Source organism: Lycorma delicatula, chromosome 3 (assembly GCF_047948215.1).
Source record: "Lycorma delicatula isolate Av1 chromosome 3, ASM4794821v1, whole genome shotgun sequence".
Classification (NCBI taxonomy): domain Eukaryota; kingdom Metazoa; phylum Arthropoda; class Insecta; order Hemiptera; family Fulgoridae; genus Lycorma; species Lycorma delicatula.
The window spans coordinates 41378697-41404465 of NC_134457.1; the positions used below are offsets into that span (position 1 = coordinate 41378697).

At 32.6% G+C, this 25769-nt stretch overlaps 1 protein-coding gene across 3 annotated transcripts in view; it reads right to left on the reverse strand.

Moving 5' to 3' along the window:
- The window catches only part of Sap-r (prosaposin), a 176897-nt gene that overhangs the window by 70794 nt on the left and 80334 nt on the right, over positions 1 to 25769 (reverse strand). For all 3 annotated transcript variants that reach the window (XM_075359692.1, XM_075359691.1, XM_075359694.1), the window contains exons 5-11: positions 25446 to 25628; positions 17424 to 17582; positions 16114 to 16287; positions 15368 to 15499; positions 12640 to 12736; positions 5878 to 5965; positions 1052 to 1199 (exon numbers count right to left, since the gene is read on the reverse strand). In XM_075359692.1, coding sequence (XP_075215807.1) covers positions 1052 to 1199; positions 5878 to 5965; positions 12640 to 12736; positions 15368 to 15499; positions 16114 to 16287; positions 17424 to 17582; positions 25446 to 25628 — 981 coding nt within the window. The remainder of the gene's footprint in view (positions 1 to 1051; positions 1200 to 5877; positions 5966 to 12639; positions 12737 to 15367; positions 15500 to 16113; positions 16288 to 17423; positions 17583 to 25445; positions 25629 to 25769) is intronic.

The following is a 25769-nucleotide window of genomic DNA, read 5'->3' on the forward strand; positions in this document are numbered from 1 at the left end:
CAGGTCTTTTGTAATTCTTAATTAAATGGGTAAATATTAATTATTTCAAAGATAATCATTTTAGTTTTATTATTAATCAATTCGTACCCATTTTTTATATTTATATTCTAAATTTATCTTTGATCTAATTACTTTATCAATAATTTTGAGAATTATATAACTTGGGACTGTTTTGAAATTGATTAATATTCTCATAGGGATACCTTCTTTATGTGATTTTGGGAGTCCTGTAAGTTTTGGGGCATAAGGTTTATATGGATATAATCTACTGCTATTTTAATTTATTATTATAATTAAATATTTCTTTGTATTTAACTATCTTTTGTAGTTAAACTGTACCATGTTTATTTATTTCATTGTTTGTTATTTAATTTATATTATAAATGTTATCTGTATTTTTTTTTTTTTTTTTTGTAATTTGTCTTTATATTTTTTTTTTATATATATTAATGTTAGTTTTTATATGATCATATATGTAATTGAACATAATATTACCCAAAACGTTTAATTAATTTAAATGTATATTATATAATTCAATGTTTATGTAATTTCTCTTGTAATAAGCATATTCTATTTCCTGCTTTATTCTGAAACCTTCCGCATATGCCTTAGTTTTATATATGATTTTATTATATTGAAAACCCTTAATATTTATTTTTGCATACTTAATAGTATATACATATATGTATACTATTTAGTCAGAATTCAATTATAATTACGCATGGAAAAAAATATAGCAAAAATTACAGAAAAAATTTTAATACAATTTTTTAAACAATCATTAAAATTACACTTTACTCCTCTTTGGTAAAATTTTCTATTTCATCACATAAAAAAACAATTTAAAAAATATTATCTCATTCATTAGCAGAGTACTACTTATAATATAAACAAAATCTAATCAAAGAAAGAAAACAGATATTTTAATTCATATATACATCTAATTTAAATTTCATGCCTTTGAATAAAAATAAGATTATCACACAGTAAAAAAAGAAATCAGATTAACTAAACTAGTACAGTAAAAAAATAATTTTTTTTAAGATAACACCTGAGTCTCATTGCTGTTCAACTGGTCTCTAGCTTGCTTCACCATATCTTTACAAACATTGCATATATCTCCATTATCAGCTGGCAGTTCTATTTTTTCCCACAATCCAATACAATGTTTCAAAGTTCCTGAGCACTGTTTTGTTGTTCTATAAAACAAATACAACTTATTTAAAAAAAAAAGGTAATAGGTACAATGAATGTAGACAGATTCAAAAAAGAAATAATAAATCTTATAAGTATTAAAATGTACGTATATAAACTAAAAAGAAAGGAAATCTAGTAAAAGAATTGGGATGTGGATAAAATTTATTGTACAGATGAACAAACAACAAAGGGGTATTATTTTGTACTTTATAAAAACCTGACAGCTTGGTCGAGTATCTGTAATCAGACGTAATAATACAAGTACCATCACCTAACTCAATCTCAACGTAAATCAAAAGTCTTAAGTCAGTCATTTCAAAAACCATGCTCCTGAAGTTGGTAGATGAAAAAGTGTAGACTGCATTCAGGAAGAGGTTTGGAAAAAAATTTAGAAGCTTTCCAGGGTTGCGTGATTTCTGGTTGGTGATCTTAAGTGGAACTGTAGTACAGAAAAATATTCAGAATGGTTAACGATGTACTAGATAATAAGTAATATAAATAAAATAAAAAGGATTGGATTCTGCACTTTCATCAGATTTGGTAATGAAGTTTTTTCTTCTAGAAAAATGAGAGTTTGTAATATATAAAAGTGATGAAGGAGAAAACCAAAAAAAATTCTTCTTGATAAAAGCAATGTCTACAAGGAAGAATAATAATCATAAGAGAACATGTAGTCAGCACAGGGTAAAGCGCTAAATTAAGAACTCATATATAGAGGAAAATGAGAACGTTAAAAAACACAAAGTGGAGACTGAACTGAGTTTAGGAAGTTACTTTAAGGAGGCGGCTATTTGACAGCTACAACTAACAAAAAGAGAACAAGAATGGTAAATGGTGAGGCAAACAATTAAATAAATCTTAGGAAGATTTCAGGAGAAACTGGTAGTGGAATCATGCACTTTGAGCATCCATCAGCACAAGACTTAAATTAGACAGAATAACTTCAGAACAAATAATTAACGAGGCAGTAACCTCCAAACAAATTCCATGTTTCAACTTAATGAAAAACTTTATTATGTCTCAAATAAGCTCCTGTTTTCATTAAATTATAAAAATTTATCCCCAACCTCCTAAAATAAGGGTAAGGGATGGAAATACAACACTTATTTTCAGAATTATAAGGTATGCAACCTTATCCTACTATTTCATGAATAGGGTCAAGTTGAAATACTCTAACTGCAATGAAAAATGGATGAGACAATTCTTTTACATTCTTAGCTTATGAAAATAAAATTCTGATTAATGAAATAAGAATTGTTAGTTTCAGTTGTGTTAAATTCTTTCAAAAATAAATTTTTAGAAAACTATAGGAAAAAAAACATACTTTTATAACAGTAACACAGAACCATAAAGCCAATTTAATTATTATTAGTTTTTTCTTTTTCTATGATCTTGTCTCCTTGCTTATTAAGTACCTATTAATCTAGGAAAAATGTCCTTTCTCAATGGAACAAACCAACATCAAAACCTCTAATGCTAGTCTCAATAAGGATGAAACTGGATAGCACAGTGGAACAATGCATTTTAAATAGTGTTTATATGCACAAATAACTTACCACTTTCACAATAGAGTATCTCAATAGCTGAACAATATATTAAAGTTTGAAAATATAAATTTATTGTGATAATGTACTTCTTACAAAAAAAAAAAAAAAAAAAAAAAAAAAAAAACATTTTGTAGAGAAAAGTTAGCTTTACAAAATAAAACATTTTTGTCATCATTTCTGGATAGACCTCTCCTCTAGCTTTAATAAGCTATAAGACTATTTTCCTTGAAAATAATCTATCTATAAAAACATGATAAAAAAGGAATGCGCTGAATAAGGAAAATCACATTTTTAATTTTATTAGATTCTCAAAAAGGAAAAAAAGAATGTCTACCTAAATGCTATAAAAATGTTGTCTGAAAGAATAATAAATATACAAAAAACTATAATATATGCTAAAGAAATCTACCTAAACAATGCTTGTATCTAAGAACTGAATTATATATCATTGATTATAACCAAATATGAATTATAAAAGGTTGAACACACCTTTATTTTAAATGTTCAGAGACAAACTGGAAAACAATATTTGAGCTCTTTAAAGTTTACCATTACATGTATTTATTATTACAGTTTGGTTTTATATTCAAATTTGAAAAATGTAATATTTAAGTTATATTCAATTTCTATACAGATACAGATAACTTGGAGATTGTAATGTATAGCTCTAGGAAAATACTCTACAAGATAGGAATGAAAATGGATCTTTACTTGTAACTGTGGTGCAACTCCTACTTGAAAAAAGGAATTAAATAATACATAAAAAAGGAAATCACATAAGATTCTTATCAAAAAGTAAGTAAGTAATAAATCTCTTATCTGCTGACTCTTTCAGCAAATGTGTTGAATATCCAATTGTCAATAGCTTTAAAACCTAAACATCCAACCATTTACAATTTTCTACAAAAATAACATACTTATCCGTTAACAGATTACAGGGAAAATTCTTCAACTCAGTTTCAAGGACCAACAAAACTTGATTTAGGATAAAAATATAAATTTCTCTATTGGGATCTGATCATTAACAATATGAACATCTTGGGGTATGGCATCCTGGAAATTTAGGGGTAAAAATTAAAAATATGTCAACATCCAAAGCTGTGTGTTAACTAACTGGTTTCTGTGAATTTCCAGTTTCTTGAACAAATTCTGGGTAGTTATACTGGCATCCAGAATTTATTACCTATGAATGATGACAGCATTAGATGCCACTTAAAAAAAAAAAAAAAATGCTTGTCTCCAATATTTACATAAATGAGATGTGCAATAACAAAAAAATCCTCCAAATTGGATTATCAAAGTTATCACATAAAGGTTAATCTTCATGTGATAATCTTCGGTCTAACTGGGCACAGCTATTAGATTGCATAACTTATTACTAAATAAGTTCTTTTTAACAAACCATTATTACATGATTTTGTTTATTAAATAAAAAAATAACACATACACATACGTGTGTGCACGCGCACAACAAGAAGTCTACCAAGCACTGGGTGAAATGAAGAATTACAAAGCATTGGAAGATCAGACTTTTGTAGAAATCTGAAAACATGCAGGAAGATCAGCAAAAATTGCCCTTAATCAACAGTTGGATCAAAGAAGAACTACCAAAACACTGGATGACATTCCTCATCTATCCATTACACAAAAAAGGGGACAAAACAGACCCAACAATTACAGGGGAATCTACTCCCAGACACAACATATAAAATTCTTTCAAGAATCATCTTCAACAGGATTGGTTAATAGCTCAAGAAAGAAAGAACTATGAGAAGAGAGGTTTCAGATCCTGGAGGAGCTCTATAGATCATATCATGAGTCTCAAGCTAATAATGAATTACAACAAGAAAAGAAACAGACATGGTGATAACATTTGTAGATTTCAAGAAAGCTTATGACTGCATTTGCAGAGAATCCCTACTTAAAATTCTATGACACCTTGGAATAAATACCAAATTAATAAAGATGATAAAACTGACCCTTACAAACACTTAAGTTGAAGGTCAAATTCAGAGGAGCTCTCAGAACCTTTTGAAATCAAAACAGGACTGTGCCAAGGCCATGGGTTCTCACCACTAACATTCAATTGTACTCTAGAAATGGTAATGAGGGAATGGCTCAAAAAATGTCCTCCAAAAGTAAAAATAGGCTAAAAAATCAAAACAAACTGTTTTGGTTTTGCAGATGACTTGGCACTGCTAGCAAACAACACTGATGAAGCTAAATCACAGATATTAGAACCTCAAAACACTGCAAATAAAATTGGCCTCAAAATAACATTTGAAACGACTGAAATTATACCCCAAAAATCAATACGATTACAAAAGGTAAACATAAATGATAATAAAATCAAAATAGTCACCTGATTTATACCTCAGAGAAATAATAATAACAAACTAAATGAAAAATTCTCTACTCAAATAAGAAACAACTAGCTAACGCTCAAAAATTAACCTCTTACACTTACAATGAAAAATGCCAATCAATAAATGCAAAAATAAGACACAACAACTCAGTTATAAAATCAGAAGCCACTTATGCAGCAGTAACATTCTTTCACCTGAACAAAGAATCAAAAACAGTCATCCAGAAAATTGAAAGAATAATTGGAAGATCCTGCATCAATAAAAGTACCAGAAAGATGAGCATTGGTGGACTGTACCCAACAAAGATGTACAAAGAGTTATTAGAACCCATCACTGATACCAAGCATAAGAGGAGAAGAGGCTTTTTCGAACATATCATGAGTATGCAAGATTCAAGACTTCTGAAACAGTTGCGCGCGCAGTACAGTACAATCTCGACTCAAAAAATACCAAACAGGATGCAGATGGATCAGAGAAATAAGTAAGGATCAGAAGAAAATCAGCCTTACACCATAGATAAAATAAAATTAAACAAGAAAATCAAGGAACAAAACACTCGTTTCACATACACAAGATAAAAACTCACAACATAACATTTTCACCCCAGAAAGGACACAAAGATCGGAATGTATGAAAAAGTAATAGGAGGGCCGCAAGGACCACACAGTCCAATTGAAGAGACTTGGATAATGGACTGACTAAAGTAACCCTAAGTGGTCATAAAAGATAACACACATACAAAAGAAAAAGAATGACCTATTACTTACGTCATGTTTTTACACCAAAAAGCTGGACCCCATGTGCATTTACTGCTTCCCAATAGGTGAGGATGTTTAAAAGCAGGTTTACTGAATTCTAAAAAAGATTTATTTAAACATATTTATTTATGTATAAATATATATACACACACAAACTAACCATATAAATATTTTTAATTATATTAATATAAATCACCTAGTACAGAATACTGGGATAAGGTAACTTAAACTTAACTTAATTTTACCATGAAAGTACTTTCATCGGATCCTGCATCCTCACTCATGATTGTATTAATTTAGTAAAACTGCACAATAAAAATGTCATATTAATTTATCATAAGAGTGCTGCTATGTATTGCAGTTTTTATAAGATCATCTCCCTCAAACACTCTGATGGCTTATGAAATTGAAATTTTGTTTGTGTACATGTGTATTATTTTTATAATATCTACATCTTCACTTAAAGAATCTTTGCCATTAAACTGATTTGAATAAATAAGTTGTAATTTTCTTTGTCATAAAATGTTTAACATTTTAATTAATGAATTAAGCTAGTTCAGAGAGCAACAAAGCACAACAGCCACATGTCCAAAAGAAGCAAACAGCGAAGGCAAAGGCCGAGTCAAAATTCTCTGATGTAAATGTCTACTTAAGCATTTACATCGGTGGCATCCCAATGAGGCCTAGCTAATTACTGTGAGATGTAATCAATTAGAGGGTCAAAAGACGACCTCCGTTAAAGCCCACCAGGGCTAGGGAACAAGGAGGGTGATATCTGAAATTGTCACAAGGTGGGTGTCTTTCCCTATAGGGGTTGGGATGATCTTGGCTTTAAAAAAATTAGTTCTTGATGGGCTTCTGCAGTTGTTGACTGAAAATCAAAAACAGGCCAGGTTGGAGATCTGTGGGAGACTTCTGAATCAATTTCAGCAAGAAGGGGGCAATTTTTTGACGTGCGTCACATGTGAGGAGACATGGGTCCATCATTACACTCTGGAGCCAAAAATGGTGAGTAAGGAATGGCGAAGGAAGGATGAGGACTATCCTGTGAAAGTCAAAACCTGTCTGTCAGCCGGAAAAGTTCTTGCAACAATTTTTTTTGACTCAAGGGAAGTTTTACTCGTTGATTTTCTCTACAGTAAATGAACGGTAAGTGCAGCTTACTATTGCCAACTTCTACAGTCAACAAAAGCAGCCTACTGATACAAAAGACGGGGTATGCCCATCAGATGTCATCTCTCTTCATGACATCGCCAGGCCACACACCACAATTTTGACAAGGGATAAAATGGAAAAAAATGTATTGGGAAACCCTCAACCTCCCTCCCTACAGTCCAGATTTGTCCCCCTGTGACTATTTTTTGTTTGTGTCCTTAAAAGAATTGCTTGGTGAGCAACGATTCCAAAAAAATGAAAATGTTGGGAGCGCGTGTGCAATTAGTTGACGACTTGTCCTCAAACTTTTTATCAACAAGGAATATTCAAGCTTCCAAATCATTGGTAATAATGTGTAGATTGTGCAGGAGACTATATAGAGAAATGATGAAGGTATGAATTACGTAAGATTACTGTTTATATTTGATTCAGCCTAGTGTGTACATATAATTACTATAGAAATAGAAAAAAATTATTTAAACGCTTTATAACATAGAGCAGTTAGAAGTAATTCTTGATAATTTATAAATAAACATATATTATACCTAATTCAGTAAACATATAGAGTTCAAGTACAGAAACTGCATGTATGACTGTTCAGGCAGTTAATTCACACGCATCTCCTGTAAATCCTGACGCACATAAAACAAACTACATGACATTACTATTCAGTAATCACATGCTATTATATTTAAAAAAAATTATATACATATATTTTAAACTTAAATAAATTAAGACATGTTGAATAATCAATAAATATTTCTTACCTTGTTCAGCACATGAGATAACCCATGAGTATTTTATTCATTAAAACTGTTTCTGAGTTTTTTAAGAGTTTGTCAATTATCAACCTCCAGTAAAAGTTCACTAACAGTTTACATTAAATTTCTTTGATAATAAATTCAATCCGGCTTTCGTCATCCGATAGCAAGAAATCTGTAGTGTTGTCCTTATTAAGATATACAATGAGAAGCTCAATTTTGTTTTCTATTATATTATCAAATTTCCAATAATTTGGTTCAACAGTATCACTTAGAAGTTTTATACAGTTCTTCCATTCCTGCTAGTCTGTTTTATTAATGGGTTTTAAGCATAACTTTTTAACATCATATACTTAAAAGTAGTATTTTCTAATGCTATGCAACTTTTAATTTGTCTTTAACTCAACTGGGTTGAGTTTACAATGACAGGAAGGTAATCAAAGCAAGGTTTTACCACTGCATCTTACTACTCATCAATTTTATACACATCAAAATTATTTTCAATGTGTGAAAATAATTTTAACTATTGCAATAATTGGACCTTAAGTTCATTTACTTCAAAATCACTCCTTTTAAACTAAGCCACATTTTGAAATCATTTTTTTCTAAGACACAGCTGGAATTTTTTCCTTTTTACATGAATGATAAGGGAGTTGTCCAAGACAATAACCGTACGAATGTATGATTACATGACTATTATATGAGTAATTATACAGTGACTAATATATGAGTAATGATTATAGTGTTCTATAAAGAGATATGGTTGCATTGTGAATCTGCTCTGATACAGGGACATGTCTCAGCAGAATCATGATGAAATCACTCACACAAATGCAATGTTTATTCTTCACTCTAAAAGCTAACTGAATACAGTATATGGATGACATGTAATATGTATTAGTGTTAAATACCATAATTGCAATGATTAGATAATTTGATACGAAACTTGAAAAAAAAAAATTATTCATTAGCATCTCATATCAGACATCATGGTAAAATAAGGATGCATACTCTGAGCAACGTTTAATTATGCACATCACTGTGCCAAAGTGATGTGCATTCAGCCTTAAGTGACACAACAGTCATTACCAACTGTATCTATACATTACTTTATGTAATGGCTTGTATCTTCATTACTTTAAGACAATGTGACAATGTAACTAACCGGTACAACAACTCTATATTTGAATACACTCACTACTGACATAAAAACTCAATATAGATACTGTAAACCAGCAAGTTAAAGTGTATTATGAAACAATGGTCAGTAATTAATTGGGGCATTTCATAATGTAATTCTTTACAACCTTGAATCTGCCTGATTGAATACAGTTAAGTCAAAATATTAAGTATATTGAGTATAGTATATGAATAATTCTTAAGTATATTAAGAATATTAAGTATCTTGTATTTTTATCAGAGAGAAAGTTGATAAGGCAAATTGCTGTGAGAAAGGAACCAGCTGTTTTTTATGCATCTTTCAAATTAGCAGGTGATATTCTGCAACTTAAGCAGCAACAACTAGATGAACCAAAATAGCCTTATAATGGTGACTATACACTCATATGTAATTATTAATAATTAATGCAGTATTTAATTTACAATTTTTGTGAAAAGAAAAAAGTTAACAACTGTAATTATTGTCATAATCATTAATTTATTCTTTTACTAATTATAGTCTCATGTCAAATTATATTACTTAATTTTTTTTCCCACTTAATTTGGATATAAACTTAGAACATGATAAATGCAATGCAAAGATGCACCATACTTCCATTTAAATTAAACCAAAAGTGTGTTCATTTCCTTCCCATGTACATAAAGGAAAGGAAATAAGCCCAGAGGCATTTTCAGTCATAAGGTTTATGAAGAACTATTAACATTAAATTATCTATTTAATTCTGGGCTCTGATAAATGCAAGAGCCCCCTTTCCAGCCAGACTATGAATATCAAAACCACAAACCCGTAAAAAAATTACATTTAAGATGTGTTAGGGTTTTCACTTTGGGCTCTTACAAAAATGACCGCATTTTAGTCTCTTGGAATTGATGAAAAACAAATGGGTGTAAAAACTGAAATATCAAACTGAATGGTGGCCTGTACACCAACATTTTCACAATAAATTTACTAAATTCTAATGCACCATTCTAATTCAAATTCAATTATATTCTCTCTAAAGCTGTTACCAAGCAATAATGGTGATTTGTCATCCACTGTCAGTTAGCAATTTTACAAAGTAACAGCAATTTCCATTTTCATATTTCTTTACATACTTTTTCCAACTCAACTAAAAAGATGCCAATTCTGTGTTAAAAAAATGTTTAAAATGTCACTTAATATTATAGTGGATGATTATTCTCATTTGTTATGTTCTCTGTAGTGGTTTAGTTCTAACTTAAAATCACACTTCCCTTTAAGTAAGCAAATAATATTATATTGTTTTCTGTATTTTTCGATCAATTAACATTTTTTCAGCTTCAAATTTATATAAAGCAGGAAAAACATTTTGAAAATTGTGAGAAAAAAATTAAAAAATGAAATTGTGGTAGAGAGGGATGTTTGACAAGGATAAGCCTTTATCTTCTTTAAAAAAGATATCAAATTTATAAGAAATGGTTCTCTTCACATTCCAGTAACAAAATTATGTGCAATATATTATGTAAAATATTAGAATAACTACATATAAAGTTAAAAAGCAAATGGCTTAAAAACCAGGAATTCCAGCTGCTACCAAGTCTGATGCCATGAGCTGCTAAATGTCAATAAAAGAAAAGGTTGCTCTATTTTTTAATAATGCAACGTTATATTTAAGCTAGTCAATGTAAAGCAATTCATAAGTAATGTGCTGCACCCATCCTGGGTACAAATGCCCAGACTTCTAAGCGATTGTAGATAAGATCAATGGCAAATGTATGGAGGGAGTCTTGGGGTGCAATTTATGTGGAAATTGTTATTTTGTCTAGTGTTATGGTTCCTCTGAGGATAGATTGTTTTTGTTTTACCACTTACTTAATTTTCTACATGTTAAAAACATTTCTTCCTTATTTTGGATTCTGTGGGATGAGGTCATATCCTATTAATTTCATGCTGATGATACCAAAACCTAATGCATCTTAGAGTGAACTGATAGGTGAGCGACCTCCTTTGGATTGATCCAAGAGCTTTATTTACTTTCCAGATGAAATATAACAAGCTTAATTGCTGAAGGTCATCAAATAGTTTGCGCCTAATCATCTTCTAATGAAAGAAAGCTTTTAAACAAAGATTTTGCCAAATCATTTACTCTTTAATGTTACCAGAACATTAAATGTACATGCTGAGCTATCAACCGTCAGGCTACAGCTGGCATAATGGAAAGTGCTATCTACCATTAAACTATTTATAAGAAATTAAATAAATTTTGTGAAATGTACCTATCTAGAATTTTATCTTAACATTTCAAAAAATTATAATGATTTGCTAATAACGTATGCATTTTTTTTTGCAAGGCGAAAAACACTTTCATGTTATCATTGTGTGATAGTGTATGCAAAATCAAAGAGGATATTTTATTTTTTTGATAAATTTTTAGAAAAAAGGTAAATACCAGAATTTCAGATATATTTTTCCAATGAATTAATTAAAAAATTTTATTGTAGTTTCATATACAAATTATATACGAAATACAAAAAAAAATATTGATAGTCATTAATCTTTTAAAAATATTTCATTCCAGTATTTTAATGCAATAATGTCAAGAAAAATATACTTTTAAATACTGCAAACCACATCCTTAAAAAAAGACAGTTCATTAAAAAAAAGTGTGAGGAAATGCACAAATGAGTTTGCATAAGAGAATGGCCAAAGGTTGATACGCTACCGTGCTGGTAGATTAAAAAGAGAATAACAAATCTTTAATGAAAAAAAAAGTAACAAGGATCTGATTTTACTATCAGTAAAATTCTTAGCCCTGTGGAGGATGGTTGAGGGGATCTGATATTGTTACAGATGTATAGATTAGCATAGCAACCTGGGTGCTTGCTTTGCTGAGACAGGCATTTTGGTATTTATTCCCGGTTAGCTTAAATATTCACTGCAAGAATGAGATGGATGTCTAGAGAACTCTGTGATGGAGCTGCAGGGTGGGAGAGTGTAGGCATTGGACTTTGATCCTGAAAGTAAATCAGAGCAGAGATAGGTTAAGTTTTCATTAAGAGGCTAATTAAATTGGAGAATCTGTTTCTTGATAGTAAATCTAGAAGACTTTGAGTAAATTGAATTGTAGGAGACAGAACTATTGTTATTCTGATCAACAATTGTTTTGTTGGTATTTTTGGTGTTTGAGACTCAATCAAGTAATGATCTGAGTGCATTGTCTAATTGAAGGTAAATAGATACAGGAAGTGTCTTTATATGAAACCTTCAGTGGTAGAGGAAGGCATAATCACGCTTCTATGAATCCGATAATTGATAGCTGAGGGTTGTAAGTTATGGTAGGTGGTCATGGTTGGAAGGTACCATACAAAAGTGATAGTAGGTTGTGTTAATACACTGATGGAAACATCTGCTGAGGCATTTGCATCGATGGCATCCTAACAGAGGCCAAACTGATGACCTGAGTTGTGTAATTAAGTTTATAGGGTTTAAAAGATGACTTCCAGTAATGCCCATCAGCACTAAGAACAGAGGGGGTGCTGTGGCGACCGGGATCAACACAAGGCGAGCGTCTTCTCCTACAAGGGGTCAGGCTGTCACCAAGCAATGTGGTAATAAAGCGTTAACATTATTTTACAGAAAATTCTATAATCACACATATCTTAAAGGTATGCATAACTTTTTAATTTGTACCATTAAAAATAATAATTATAAATTTACCTAATAAAGTTTTCGTTAATGCAACTTTATGAAGTGAAGTTTCATTCTTTAATGCCGCATCTAAATCAACCACTGATGGAACAAGTGGCCAGAGAGGCTGCAAATAAGCATAAAAGTAATTAATTTAATTATATTCAATCAATAAATTTACTGTTATATCATTAATTCAAGAGTGATACAAATATAAATGGGTGAACAGGATATAACCACCACACTGTTTTACTTTAAACAAAATTACTAAACTATTATTATACATTATAAATACTATTATATATAGTATTTAAATAAATTGTATTTATTCATACAATAGTAATAACAGGTTAATGTCTAATAACAGTCACTGTGATGGATGATAATGAATTTTTTAGTAAGTGATAAATCCCATGCCTATTCAGGAGTTGAACCTGGAACCTATGGATCAAAGGCCGAGGCCCTATCATTTTGACTTTGTCAAGGAAATAGCAATATAATATAATTATAAATAAAAACAGGTAATACGATGCTTTACAAAAAAAGTGTTTTATAGTTAAAACTTTCTCACAATGATCAGGAACAAAAAAGATGGCTGGGTGAGCATAATATCATAAAATGAACAAGCTTCTATAATTATTATATGATTCACTTGTTATGTACCTACAATTCCCTGAAGAGGTTACAATAAACCAAAGATTACATCATATACTGAAGTGATCAAAAATTAACTAGTAGTAAGATTCGCTGGAACTGAAAAGATTAAACCTGTTTTTTAAGTGGAAGGGGTACGATGTCTAACACTCCAATTGGAAAACAATATATCAGGCCAAAAAATTTAGCAAAAACAAAAATAAGTTTCTTAAGTTATAATATAATTTACAAAAACAATGCTTCTTGTTTTAAGAGTATTATTCATACTGCTAACACTCCATATAATACTGGTTTTCTATATTTATATTTTTATTATCTATAGTGCATTAGTAGAATAGGGTTGAAATATCAACAAGGATGGTTTCAAGGGAGAGACTTAACGGATTAGTTCACAAAATAATTTCTGAAATTTTATAAATTTAAGCAAGAAAAAAAATCCACCTTTGTATATAAATCAGAATGTTCAAGTTTGTCTTTTAGGGCATATGTTATTACTGGAAGAAACACCAATTACATTTAAATAACTAAAGAATTACTAATTAAGCAGCTGAATATTGTTCTACCAGAACAAAAACTTCCCAAAATTTTGTAATGTGATGAACAATAAACTAAATGATGGGATATTCAATGCCAGCTGCTGTACAACAGGCATACCGAGTTTATATGTTGGGCTGATCGGTCTAGTTTTATATTTTAACATTAAGGTTGTATCTTTTTCTAAATCCATTAGAAAAAATCACAATGATCATCTAACATTACATAACCAAAATGTACACAGTCTGTTAAAAGTGCATACCAGTGCAGTAGTTAGAGGATCCTTACAGTTGCCTCTACTTACCTACTGATGTTATATTTTTCACACTTCGCTTATAATGCATACTTAAGTAAAAACTATAAAGATAATAAAATTAAATGATATAAATCCTTAAGAGATCAAAACAGTAATATATAGTGAAGTAAGGCTTCTTAATAAAATACTGAACAAGATGAAAAACATATTTAAAAAATATCTTGGCTGTTTAATAATATATTTCTTGTTCGTATATAAAATTTTCTTTCAGTTATAATAGTTTACAAAACAATGCTGCTTGGTTTCAAAATATTCTTTTTTTTCATTAAATTTTATTTCATAACATGCTTGAGTCTTGACACAAATTTTATTTAAAAATTTTTAATTTATATATCATGTGAACTGATTAAATGAATATCATTTAAGCCGTGTACATATAATTTACGCATAATATTCCATTATTTAAAAATATATGGCTAAAAGATAATATTTGTATAGAACAATGCTACATATACACTTTTGCTGCACTGTTCTGAACTTCACCATACCCAATGCCTTACCCGTTAATTAATTCACTGTATCATTTATTTATAAAATGAAGTGTTATAATAATAAAAAGCTACAGAGATCAATGTCATAAACCGGGATGTTTTTCTCAAAACTTGTGCTAAACTACGGGCACTTAAAATAGCAAACATATTTTCTGGTTCCAATTACAAATCATATTCATAAATTTCACTGAATATCATAGTTCAAGACCATGTAATTCAGTAAATTCAATGGTTTGACTTTTATTAGTATATCATTTTATTAACATTTTTCCACTGACTACTGATATTTAATATTTGCGTTGTTACTAACAGGCCTAATTTCAATCTATATTAATCCAAATACAAAAATCATATACTTTAATTTTCAGTCTAAGATAATGGTAGATAAGGTAAAGTAAGTTCCAAACAGAAACATTACACTGTTTCAAACAAAATATTACTCTAAAATTGTTAAAACTTTCACCTTTAGTTATTTAGATGTAATTGGTATTTCAGTAACATATACAAGCTGTCATTAAGTTCTAATTTCAACTTAATGAAGAAAAAGCTCCAAAGAAATTATAAAGGTCAATAAGTGAAATATTGTTCTAGTAATAATTGCCTATGACCAAAAATGAAAGATGTGAGATCATAAAAAAAAGTTCATTATCCAATTAAATTTTTGTTTTAAATCTGTAATTTTTTCTTGTCTAACCTTAAAAACATTACTGCATAAAACAAACTCAAATAAAAACCTTAAAAAAGTGAGTAAAAAAATACTTACAACCACTTCATCAATTGCAGTACCTTTCTTGGGTTCACACAATCTGATTACTTTACATACTTCTTTACCATCAAGTTCAGTAACAATGAACTGGTAGACAATCTCATAATAATTGTCAGCAAGTTCTAAACACTAGAATAAAGAAAACATTTTCAACAAATAATTTTAAAAACAAATCATAATTAGAAAAATGTAGACTTACCCTAAATTAAATAATATAATATTTTTCAAAACAGCTTAAATTAGTTAATGCTACTTGTAAAATAAAAATTTCTTATAAAATGTAAAATACAAAACTGTGCGATATTCAGCCGCATCAGACCTTAAATTTAATATTATAAAAGCCATAAACTAGCTATCAATGATAATATAAAAGACTGTCTGACGTTAACATAAGAGAACATTGATATCAATTACTGCTTATGTTTATTAATATATTTCTCATAAATAAATATCATATCTGTGTATGAAATAAGTACATAAGACTAATATACTCATTATTTTGACAGATGGTGGACTGCACAATCACAACCCATCAGAGAATTAAGCAAAAATTCTTTTCAGTAACTTGAAAGTAAGGCAGCAGCTCTTTAAAAAACATACACACCAGCTATTAAATAACAGTATAATTTACTTAACTATAAATATACTAAGTTTCCTAAAATAAAGTATTACTATAATATATTTTCCAAGCAAGTGCTACTTAAACAAAAATAATTATTAATTTGACTTTTATTAATAACTACCTGGTCTTCAAAACTTCCAGTTTGTTTACAAATTCCTTCAAGAACTTTTCTGAACTCATCGGCTGTAGTGTTAGCAGTTAATGTGTCTTTAACATGGTCAACAAGTGCTTCACAAAAGTCACAGACTTCATCATTAGCATCTTCTGGAGCATTTTTAACAGCTGTTTCCAATTCCTAAAATAAAACAAAATTATAAAAAATAATGCAAGAAATAAATTGCAGCCTTATCTATATAAAGCTTGCATTGCTATGAGGTTTGTTTAAAAGTTTGTGCAATTTTTTGATTTCCTACACTAGAATTGAATAAAAACTTTTTTGTGATATACTGTCCTTGATAACCGTGTACATATATGACCACATCAGAAATGCAGTTTAGATATGGTAGCCAAGAATATAAGTTGTGGTTTGATGATGATATAATGGAAGATCGAAATGTAACCATTAAATTAAAAAAAAAAAAAAAATTATATAAACGCTTAATTTGTCATATTTTTTAATTGAAAATCTAACATATAGTATAACAGGCAGTTAATAAAATAGTACAAGACTTAAATGTATAAATTTATAAACAGTGTAAAGACTTATAATCAGCTGAAGATGCTAGATAAAGTAAAAAAATGGGAAAACACTAAGGTTTATTATTTAAAGCACTGTTAAGGAAATTGTTGAAGAAGATAGTATCTCATATTGTTCATGCAAAGCATATTCACTTTTATGGGCGTTACCACAAAATCTGTTACAGAACTGTTAAATTGTGATTGAAAACTTAGATGTAAAGAAACTGCCAAGCAAATGATGATATATCATAACTGATGACAAATTTGGCTACAACATTCACACATAAATTTGACCCAGTCATCTAGATATGACTATAGTTAAGTACTCTATAGTACTTCATTTATTGTATAATTTGCAAAAATGTTTGAACTCCTTTCCTCCTCAATGTTTACTCTTTAACATGATGCAATTCCATGAACTTCTTTCCATAAATCTGGTCATTTAATTTACATAAATATTTGTTAATAGCATAAAATTCCTTAACAGTATTCTTTATTGACTGAAGCAGCCTGTGGTAAAAATTCATTACCACACCTTGCTAATTGAAGAAAACTATTTAACATTTAATTTTTTTTAGTCTTTACACTATAGTCATACCTAGATCACTGGGTCAAATCTATGTGAATTTTGTAGTCAAATCTGTCATCAGTGATGATGTGTGTCTTCCAAGAATAGAAAATCATGAAAAAAGTAGTTCATTAAAAAAAAAAAATGTATTTATATATATATATATATATATTAATTATACTCACAGGTGTCATTTCATGGAAATGGTATAATTCATCACAAACTCCACTAAGATGGCATACGTCATCTGCTCTCATTAAACTTAGATGATCATATAATGAAGTGAAATAGGAAATAACGTAAGCAGAACAAGCATCAGAAAATGAACTTAAACGTTCACAAATCTGAAACAGGTTATTATTTTTTAACAATGACTACATTAACAAAGAATAACTAATTACAAATGTCACAGATTCATCTAAAACTATTCAACCATAATTAGAAAATAACTTCATAGAATGTTATGTTATGAAGAATCTTTAAGTAAGAATTTACATTTAAATCAAAATTAAATTACATCTGAGCAAAGATGCCGAGACATAAGATGTGATAAGTTACATCAACTAACTTATTTTCTTCTGAATCAGAACATGATTGCTATCATAAGTGTTACAAAATTACTTACAATTAGTTGTTAAATATATTAGTAAAAAATAAAAAAAACCATTTCTTGGCAATTTTTTCCTTAAAAAAATAAGAAAAAAGAAATCAAGAAAACAGTAGTTTTTATTCTCAACCTAAAATGTATAATAATGTAAAATGTTATAATTTAAACCAACATTATTTGAGACATATTATGCTAATTACAAAAAATAAGTCTTAAAATGTTTTGTAAAAAAAAAAACTGTTATTAAAATAAATGATTACAACAAATTAATAACAGTTATATTAAAATAACTGTGATAAGGCAGAAAGTATTGAAAACATTAGTTTTTACTGATAAGTCTGTTTCGCAAAACTAAAGCAATGAAATGAGATTTATAATCAATCATCTTTTTATAATATAGAAAAAATTACGCTTGTACCTTTCTCGGTTATTTCAGTTATTTTAATGACTACTATTAAGATGCAAAATATTTTTGTACAATAAATTTAGATCTTCGAAAAATTAAATTACTTTTAATTAATTTATTTTTTTAAATACTCAATATGGTTTATACTGTATTAATTTATAATACATGTTTGATAATTCCACCACTGGTATCGATGTACTTTTCAACCAGTTTCCTTACATTTTTTGTTACCAACCTAATGATGTCTTTGTGACCCTTGACGAGGGTATGATGTGCGTCTACTTTTTGCTTGCATACCTTGTGCATTTCATCCATCCCTGCAAACAATATCTGAGAGAGAGTAAGGTCTGGTGATTTAGGTGGCCAATTTACTGACCCTCTACATCTAATCCACTTATCTAAGTTCATTTATAAGTAAATTCTTCATCTAAGAATTGTGTTACTTCATTTGTGAAATATTTTGGTGTCCCATCAAATTGACAGAACGTTTAAATTCATTTCACCAATGAGACATTTTCAAGCACTGTAAGAAATTCATTGTTAAAAATTTCAGGTAATTTTTCCATGTGACATGTTGCTCTAGTATGAAAAGGCCTATTTGGTAGTCATTCATGCCACACTAAATGTTCACTGAAAATTGTTGCTAGGACTAAGCTGTACCACCTGAAGAATGCTTTCCCTTCCATCAACAAGTACCAGTTGAAAATGATTGCTGAGAAGTGTATCATTCTCATGAAGATTATTAAAAATTCAAATATCTTAATTTACTGTAAAAAAAATAACTCAGTTTTTAATTTTTACAAATTCACAACATTTTTCTATAAAGTTTTGGATTAATAATTTTTTTTTCACACACTTTATTACATTAATTTTTTTCAGAATTAAATCCTCTACAAGCTTTGATGATAAAATTAAGCATTTATCAGTCATTTAACAAATTCTACTTCAAACCTAAAAAAAACAGTTGTTTTTTATCAATATATTTTTCTGCTTTAGGTTGGATATCATGAAAGTTACAAGAGATATTTTCTGGGACCTGTTTTATTATATTTTCTGATCAAAAAACATGAGAAACCAATAAGTTTTATAACGGCTTAAAAATTTCAGTCTGACCTCATTTTAATGGTGGAATTGAAATGTGAAGGAAATTTTTTTCTAGCCATAACCTGATAACAAAATGTATTCAAACATATATTTATATGAACTTTTTTTTTGCCTTACTTCAAGCTCTAACATAAAGCGTACTGGTTCTAGAATCAGCTCTCAAATTACTTCCCTTTCCTCCTGAATCAGTTTATACAATTTTCTGTCATAATTAATACATATGCATTACAGTATGTACTAGTATTCTAATTTATTATATATGAATTGCAGGATGTTTAATAGACTGGTGCAATTCAAGAAATGCACTTGTACATCGTTGAGATCATTTTTAGTTTCCCACATTTTTGCTAAGAGCATGCATATACCAAGTTTTTTGCTAAGATACATTCATAAATCTGTTGTTGGCAGTTGAGTCTATTAAGTATTTTGATTTGTGAAAACTGGACAAAAGGAGAACTTCATGGTGATCAAATATTACGTTTTGTAAACTGCACATGAAACTCAGCTAAGCTGGATAAATAAATACTACAATGAGTCATCTCTACGAATGAACAGTTTGGTTATTTTTGGAATGGTTATATGAGCACAAACTATGCTAAACATTCTGGAAAGACAGTTGATATTACAAAGAATATTGAAAAAAACATGCTTGAAAACATTTGAGATTGCTAAGACTAGGCATCTCATATATGCAAAAACTGTCTGCAAGATGGGTCCATGTTTGCTTAGAATCAGTGAAAATTGTGAAGGAGTACATTTCTAAGTACAGTTTTGAACTGTTTTAACTAAGAGGAATTTTTCACAATCTAGTATCAGTTAATGAAACTTAGATACATCACTACTGACCTCAAACTGTCAAAACAGTGGGGTTGCAGTTAGGAAGTTGCTCCAAAAAAATGCAAAAACCATCTTATCAGAAGGAATGAAGATAGCGGCTGTTTCTTTTTGGATGACTGTAGTATGATCTTCGACTTTCTGCATAAGAGTAAAATGATAACAGGGCAATATTATGCATTCATTCATCTTTGCTGAATGATTTGAGAATCTAAATGAATAAATAAAGGAAAAAACAACCACATTTGATGAAAAAGATTTTTATTTTTTATGGAGGCAACGTAACATTTCTCTCTTCAATAATTTGACAGCAAAATTGTTCAAATTATGTTATGAAATTATCCCAGCATCTCCCTACATGTCAGACCTAGCAGATTGTTATTTGTTCCCAAATATGAAAAATAGTGGCTTACTGGAGATTAAGAAATTTACATTAAATTACTGCCTAAACATTTGCCTATTTTGAAGACTTTGATACTCATATTATAAGAATGGGATCAAAAAAATGTAAGAACTTAAAAGAAGATTATGTTTGACAAATAAAAATAATTCCCCCCACCAAAAAAAAGATTGTTTTCTTTCTTTTTCTACAGACTTTATCGTACACCACTCATGTTATGATTTTAGAGTAATATTTAATGCTGTAGTATATCTTGTTCATAACTGTATGGTAAAATTTCTTGTATTTATGTAGGGTAAAATTATTTACCTCTGTAATGGCTTTCATTCATTGCATAAAGGTTATTATTAATTGTGATAACAATGAATATTACACAACTGATGATGTTACAAATATCAATTTAATTTTTACTTCCCTGGCCAATACAATACAGAATTTAACTATAAGCAAAAGTCATATAGAGTCAAAATTTTGGACAGCTGATATTTTACTTGATGCTTTGAAATTCTCTGAAATTCAAAAGGAATTTCAGGGGAAAAGGAGGGCACAATTCTGCATACAGATGTATTATTGAAAAGTTACAGCTAAGATTTGATGTTCACATTTCCACTGTGGGCTTTAGAAGGAAATTCAAACATTTTATTCGTGCAAATAATATAATACAAAAATATATGTCTCAAAAGAAAACATACGAAGACCAGGAGTAAATAGAGATACTTAAAATATATTATATATATTTCCAGGGTAGATAAATCCTTAACTCAGAAAAGTGATCTACATGGACCCAGTAAATTTAAAAAAAAGTAACTAAGTGTCAATTGAAATTGAAATTAACTATGTTATTGTAAAAAAAAAAAAATTTCATTATAACATTTTTGAACAAAAATATAAAACAGAACCCTGAGCAATCATTTACAAACTCAGATTGGTACTAAAAGTTTTCACATCACATTGACAAATGAGACATGTCTAATAATTATTTATAATTTATTAACACAATTGTAAATATAATACTAGTACAACCATATCTTAATTATTCTTATACTTAAATCATTTTAAGCAGCCAAAAATATATTTACTAATATTAACCTTTTACTTACCTCTGGAAACACCATTAGGTATTGCTTCAGAGGATGAGATGAACGATTTATAGCACGTGTGAAAATGTCATACCTGACCGAGATTCGAACCCGGGACCTCCGGGTTTTTACTATAATTAACTTACTGTAATTAGGGACGGCCCTAAGTGTTTCCGATGTTGGGAAAGAGGGCACCTAGCGGCGGCATGCAAAGGGCCAGACCGCTCGAAGATGTGCTACAGTTGCGGAGCGGAGGGCCACTTCCGTCGTGATTGCAAGGAACAAGCCAAGTGTACCAAGTGTGGTGTTAACGGACACAGTTTCGGAGACTTGGCTTGTAGAACTAAGAAAACTACGCAATGAAGCTCATCTATATGAACGCTAATAAGAGTGGGCTGGCTCACGATCTCCTGTGGGAGGCAGATATAATATTGACATCAGAGCCAAATGGAGGGGTGGTCAGGGACCAAGACTGGTTGGTAGACCCCAGAGAGGATGCGGCGCTCAATGACTTGTCGGGCAGGTATGCACTATCTGACCAGCGGATGGAAGCAGGATTCATTTGCACTAAGGTGGGGGAGATCATCGTGTATTGTTGCTACATCTCCCCCAACTCGTCGTGAGATGACTTCACGGCGTTTCTGGATGCCTTGGGAGAGGATGTTCGGTGGATGGAGCTACCTGCCCTGCTGATCGGCGACTTCAATGCCAAGCACGATAGGGTGGGTGGAGGTGTCACGGATAAGCGAGGGGAGGCTCTTGCAGAGCTCACCTCCGCACTCAATCTGGTCAGCCTCAATGATGACACCCCCACCTTCTGGAGAGAAGAACGAGGGTCCTTAACCACGCATATGCTTCAGAAACGGTGACTTCACTTGTACAGGAGTGCGTAGTGCTGGCAGATGACTTAGGGAACGACCACAGGGGATTGTGGGTAGAGTTGAGTGGCCCACTTCCAGCCAGAAGTCAAGTGACGTGGTACGTTGACAGAGTACATCTCGAGGAGCTGAAGGGGAGGCTCATGAAAGTATTCAATGAGGATTGCAGGTGGGAACCTGAGGAGCTGGATGTAGCAGTCCAGGAGGCCTGCCACCTTGAACTTCAAGAAGCAAGACGCCCCAAGAAGAAGGTGGACTGCTGAAGTCAGGGAAGTAAGGGCGGACGTGCAACGAGCACGTCGCCGTCTACAGAGGAGTAGGGCGCTGGATAGAAATGACGTGGAAGAGCTGACCCAACAGCTCCGAGAGTCTAGGAAAAAGCTGAGGCGAGAGATTTGGAGAACGAAGAGTGAGTCGTGGAAGCGTCTCCTTGACCAGCTGCAAGAAGATCCTTGGGGACAAGCGTATAAGCTTGTCCCCAAAAAGCTGGGAAGGAGACTGCCAGTCATCCCAGGAGAGCAAATCAACAGAATAGTGGAATCACTCTTCCCCAGACTACCGGCCGTTGAGTGGCAGACGACGCCAATAGGAGAGCCAAGGCGAATCTCGCTTCAGGAGCTGGAGGGGGCAGTGGCAGCGCTCAACCCCAAGAAAAGTCCGGGACCTGATAGAATTCCAGGGGAGGTGGCCAAGATGGCGGTGGGGATATTCCCATGGATGGTGCTGGACTGTTTTAACCAGGCCTTCATGCGGGGTGCTTTCCCATCATGCTGGAAGAAGGCACGCTTGGTACTTCTACCCAAGCCGGGGAGGAATCCAGACCAGCTAGGATCTTTCCATCCAGTGTGCTTACTCAGTACATTGGGCAAGATGTATGAACATGTCGTGGAAAGGCGGCTCTTGGCAGAGGTACAGGAGCAAGGGGGACTCTCCCCTCGTCAATTTGGATTCCGGAAGGGCATGTCAGCAGTCCACGCAATTCGTGAGGTAATGTACTCTGTCGACGCAGCAGCAAATGGTACACGGCAGACAAGAGCGATTCTGGCCTTGATACTGTTGGATGTCCGGAACACCTTCAACAGCCTGCCATGGGAGGTCATCGGGCAGGCGTTGAGGGCGAAAGGAGTCTCCGGACAACTTCAAGCGATCATTAGTAACTACTTAAGTGACAGGGAAGTGTGCACGTTCACGGATACTGGCGAACGAACGGGTGTTTCAGATGCGAGCGGGGGTCCCCCAAGGCTCGGTGCTGGGCCCTCTCTTGTGGAGCATCACATATGATGGAGTTTTGCCAGGCTTATCCGGAGGGGGTTGAAGTCTTTGGATTCGCCTACGACCTGGCCTTACTGATCAAAGGAAGGGATGAGAGGCAGGTGGAGGCCAATGGAAACATTGCCTTGGCAATGGTGCACCATTGGATGGTGACTCACGGTCTGCAAATAGCACCAGAAAAGTCAGAGGCACTGGTGCTTGCAGGTCGACGCCAGCTAAGGGAGATGCGCTTCACCATCGATGGTGCAGAGATAAGCCAAGTCTCGAGGGCCAAATACCTCGGGGTCTGGATGGACAAGCGCCATTCATTCGGACCTCATGTAGAGGAAGCAATAAAGAAGGCAGAACAACAGGCTGATGGTGAACACAGTAGGGCCACGAGAGAAACGTTGATGAGTTATAGCTGCAACAGTGACATCAGTCCTATTGTATGCGGCCCCTGCATGGAAAAGGGCAATGGTGGTTCAGAAGTACAGGAGGACTGGAGGCCACTCATAGGAGGCTGCTTCTGCGGGTGACATGTGCCTACAGGACAGTCTCCTATGACGCGATCTGCGTCATTGCAGGAACGCCGCCAATAGATCTATTGGTTGAGGAACGATGCTTGCGGTTTGAAGGCGTAAACAAAGAGAATGCAAGGGTGCAGATCATGGCCATCTGGCAGCAACGGTGGGAGGCGAGCCAGGTAGGATGGTGGACTATGCGTCTGATTCCGGACGTGAGTGCTTGGGTGGTATGTAAGCATGGTGAAGTTGGATACTGCCTCACTCAACTACTTTCGGGCCATGGGAACTTTGATAGCTATCTGCATCGCTTCAAGAGGAGGAGAACGAGAGACATCAGATTCCGGTGGCTTTAACACCAGATAATGTCGTCAGACACATGCTCCAGAGTGAGAATGGATGGAGGGAGGAAGAAAGAGTGGCTCGTCTTGTACTAACAGCGAAGAGGCAGGAGGAACCCCCTTGACGTGCACATGGCCCTCGATGTCAAAAGAGGCGTCGAAATGTGTTTTGTTTTTGTAGTTGTTAAGGTACTTCGCTAGGTTAGGAATTTATGATTGTATTATGTGTCTTTGCTCATGTTGTTGTTGGATTATGCTGCCAGATATACCGATGGACATGGAGTGGGAGGATATTGTGTGCGGTGCTCTACCGCTGACGGCGAAGGAGGCATGGCGCAACAAGTAATGAGGGGTCATGGGAATGCGTGGGTGATCGAGGACAGATACTAGTCCATCTGATGCGTGTAGGGACCAGGGAGGCAGCCTCTATGCCTAGGGTGTTCAGGCCTACTCACGCGCAAGAGTGGGTGGGTCAGAGCTCCCCGATGATGGCATGGGGGACCCTCGAGGTGTGCATGGGGGGACGCGTAACTGTGAAGGGCAAACGAAATGTATGTCTTGATCAGGTACAATAGGGACTGGAAGGGTGCTCTCCTGCGGAGAAAAATTCTGATCACCAGAAGAGGTGATTAGTATGTTTTCAAGGAGGCACAAGAAACCATGAAACCCTGAGGCGACTGTGTTAAGCTTTTTAGCGTGGGCTGGTCGTCTTGGGGGAGTTTAAAAACTTAATGTAATTATAACATCATGTACATTTAATTAATTGATGTTAAAACTGCTTACTTCAATCATTTTATTGAGAACTTCATCCTTGGAAGCTCTACTAAATATTTTTTTCCCAGTAGTAACTAATGTGTAACAATCACGGCAAGCCAATTTCTTCTGAACATTCTCTTCTGACACAGCTACTGATTTGGTATCACTGGCATCTGAAGTCAATGAATGAATTTCAGATTTTGAAGAAACCTGAAACCAGAAAAATTTCAATGAAATCTTAGAATTTTTGATGACACAATTAATAAAGTTACTATAAACTAAATATCATTAATGATCAGAGGCCACATTATTATTAACATATCTTTCATCAATGATTAAGTAATTCAAACC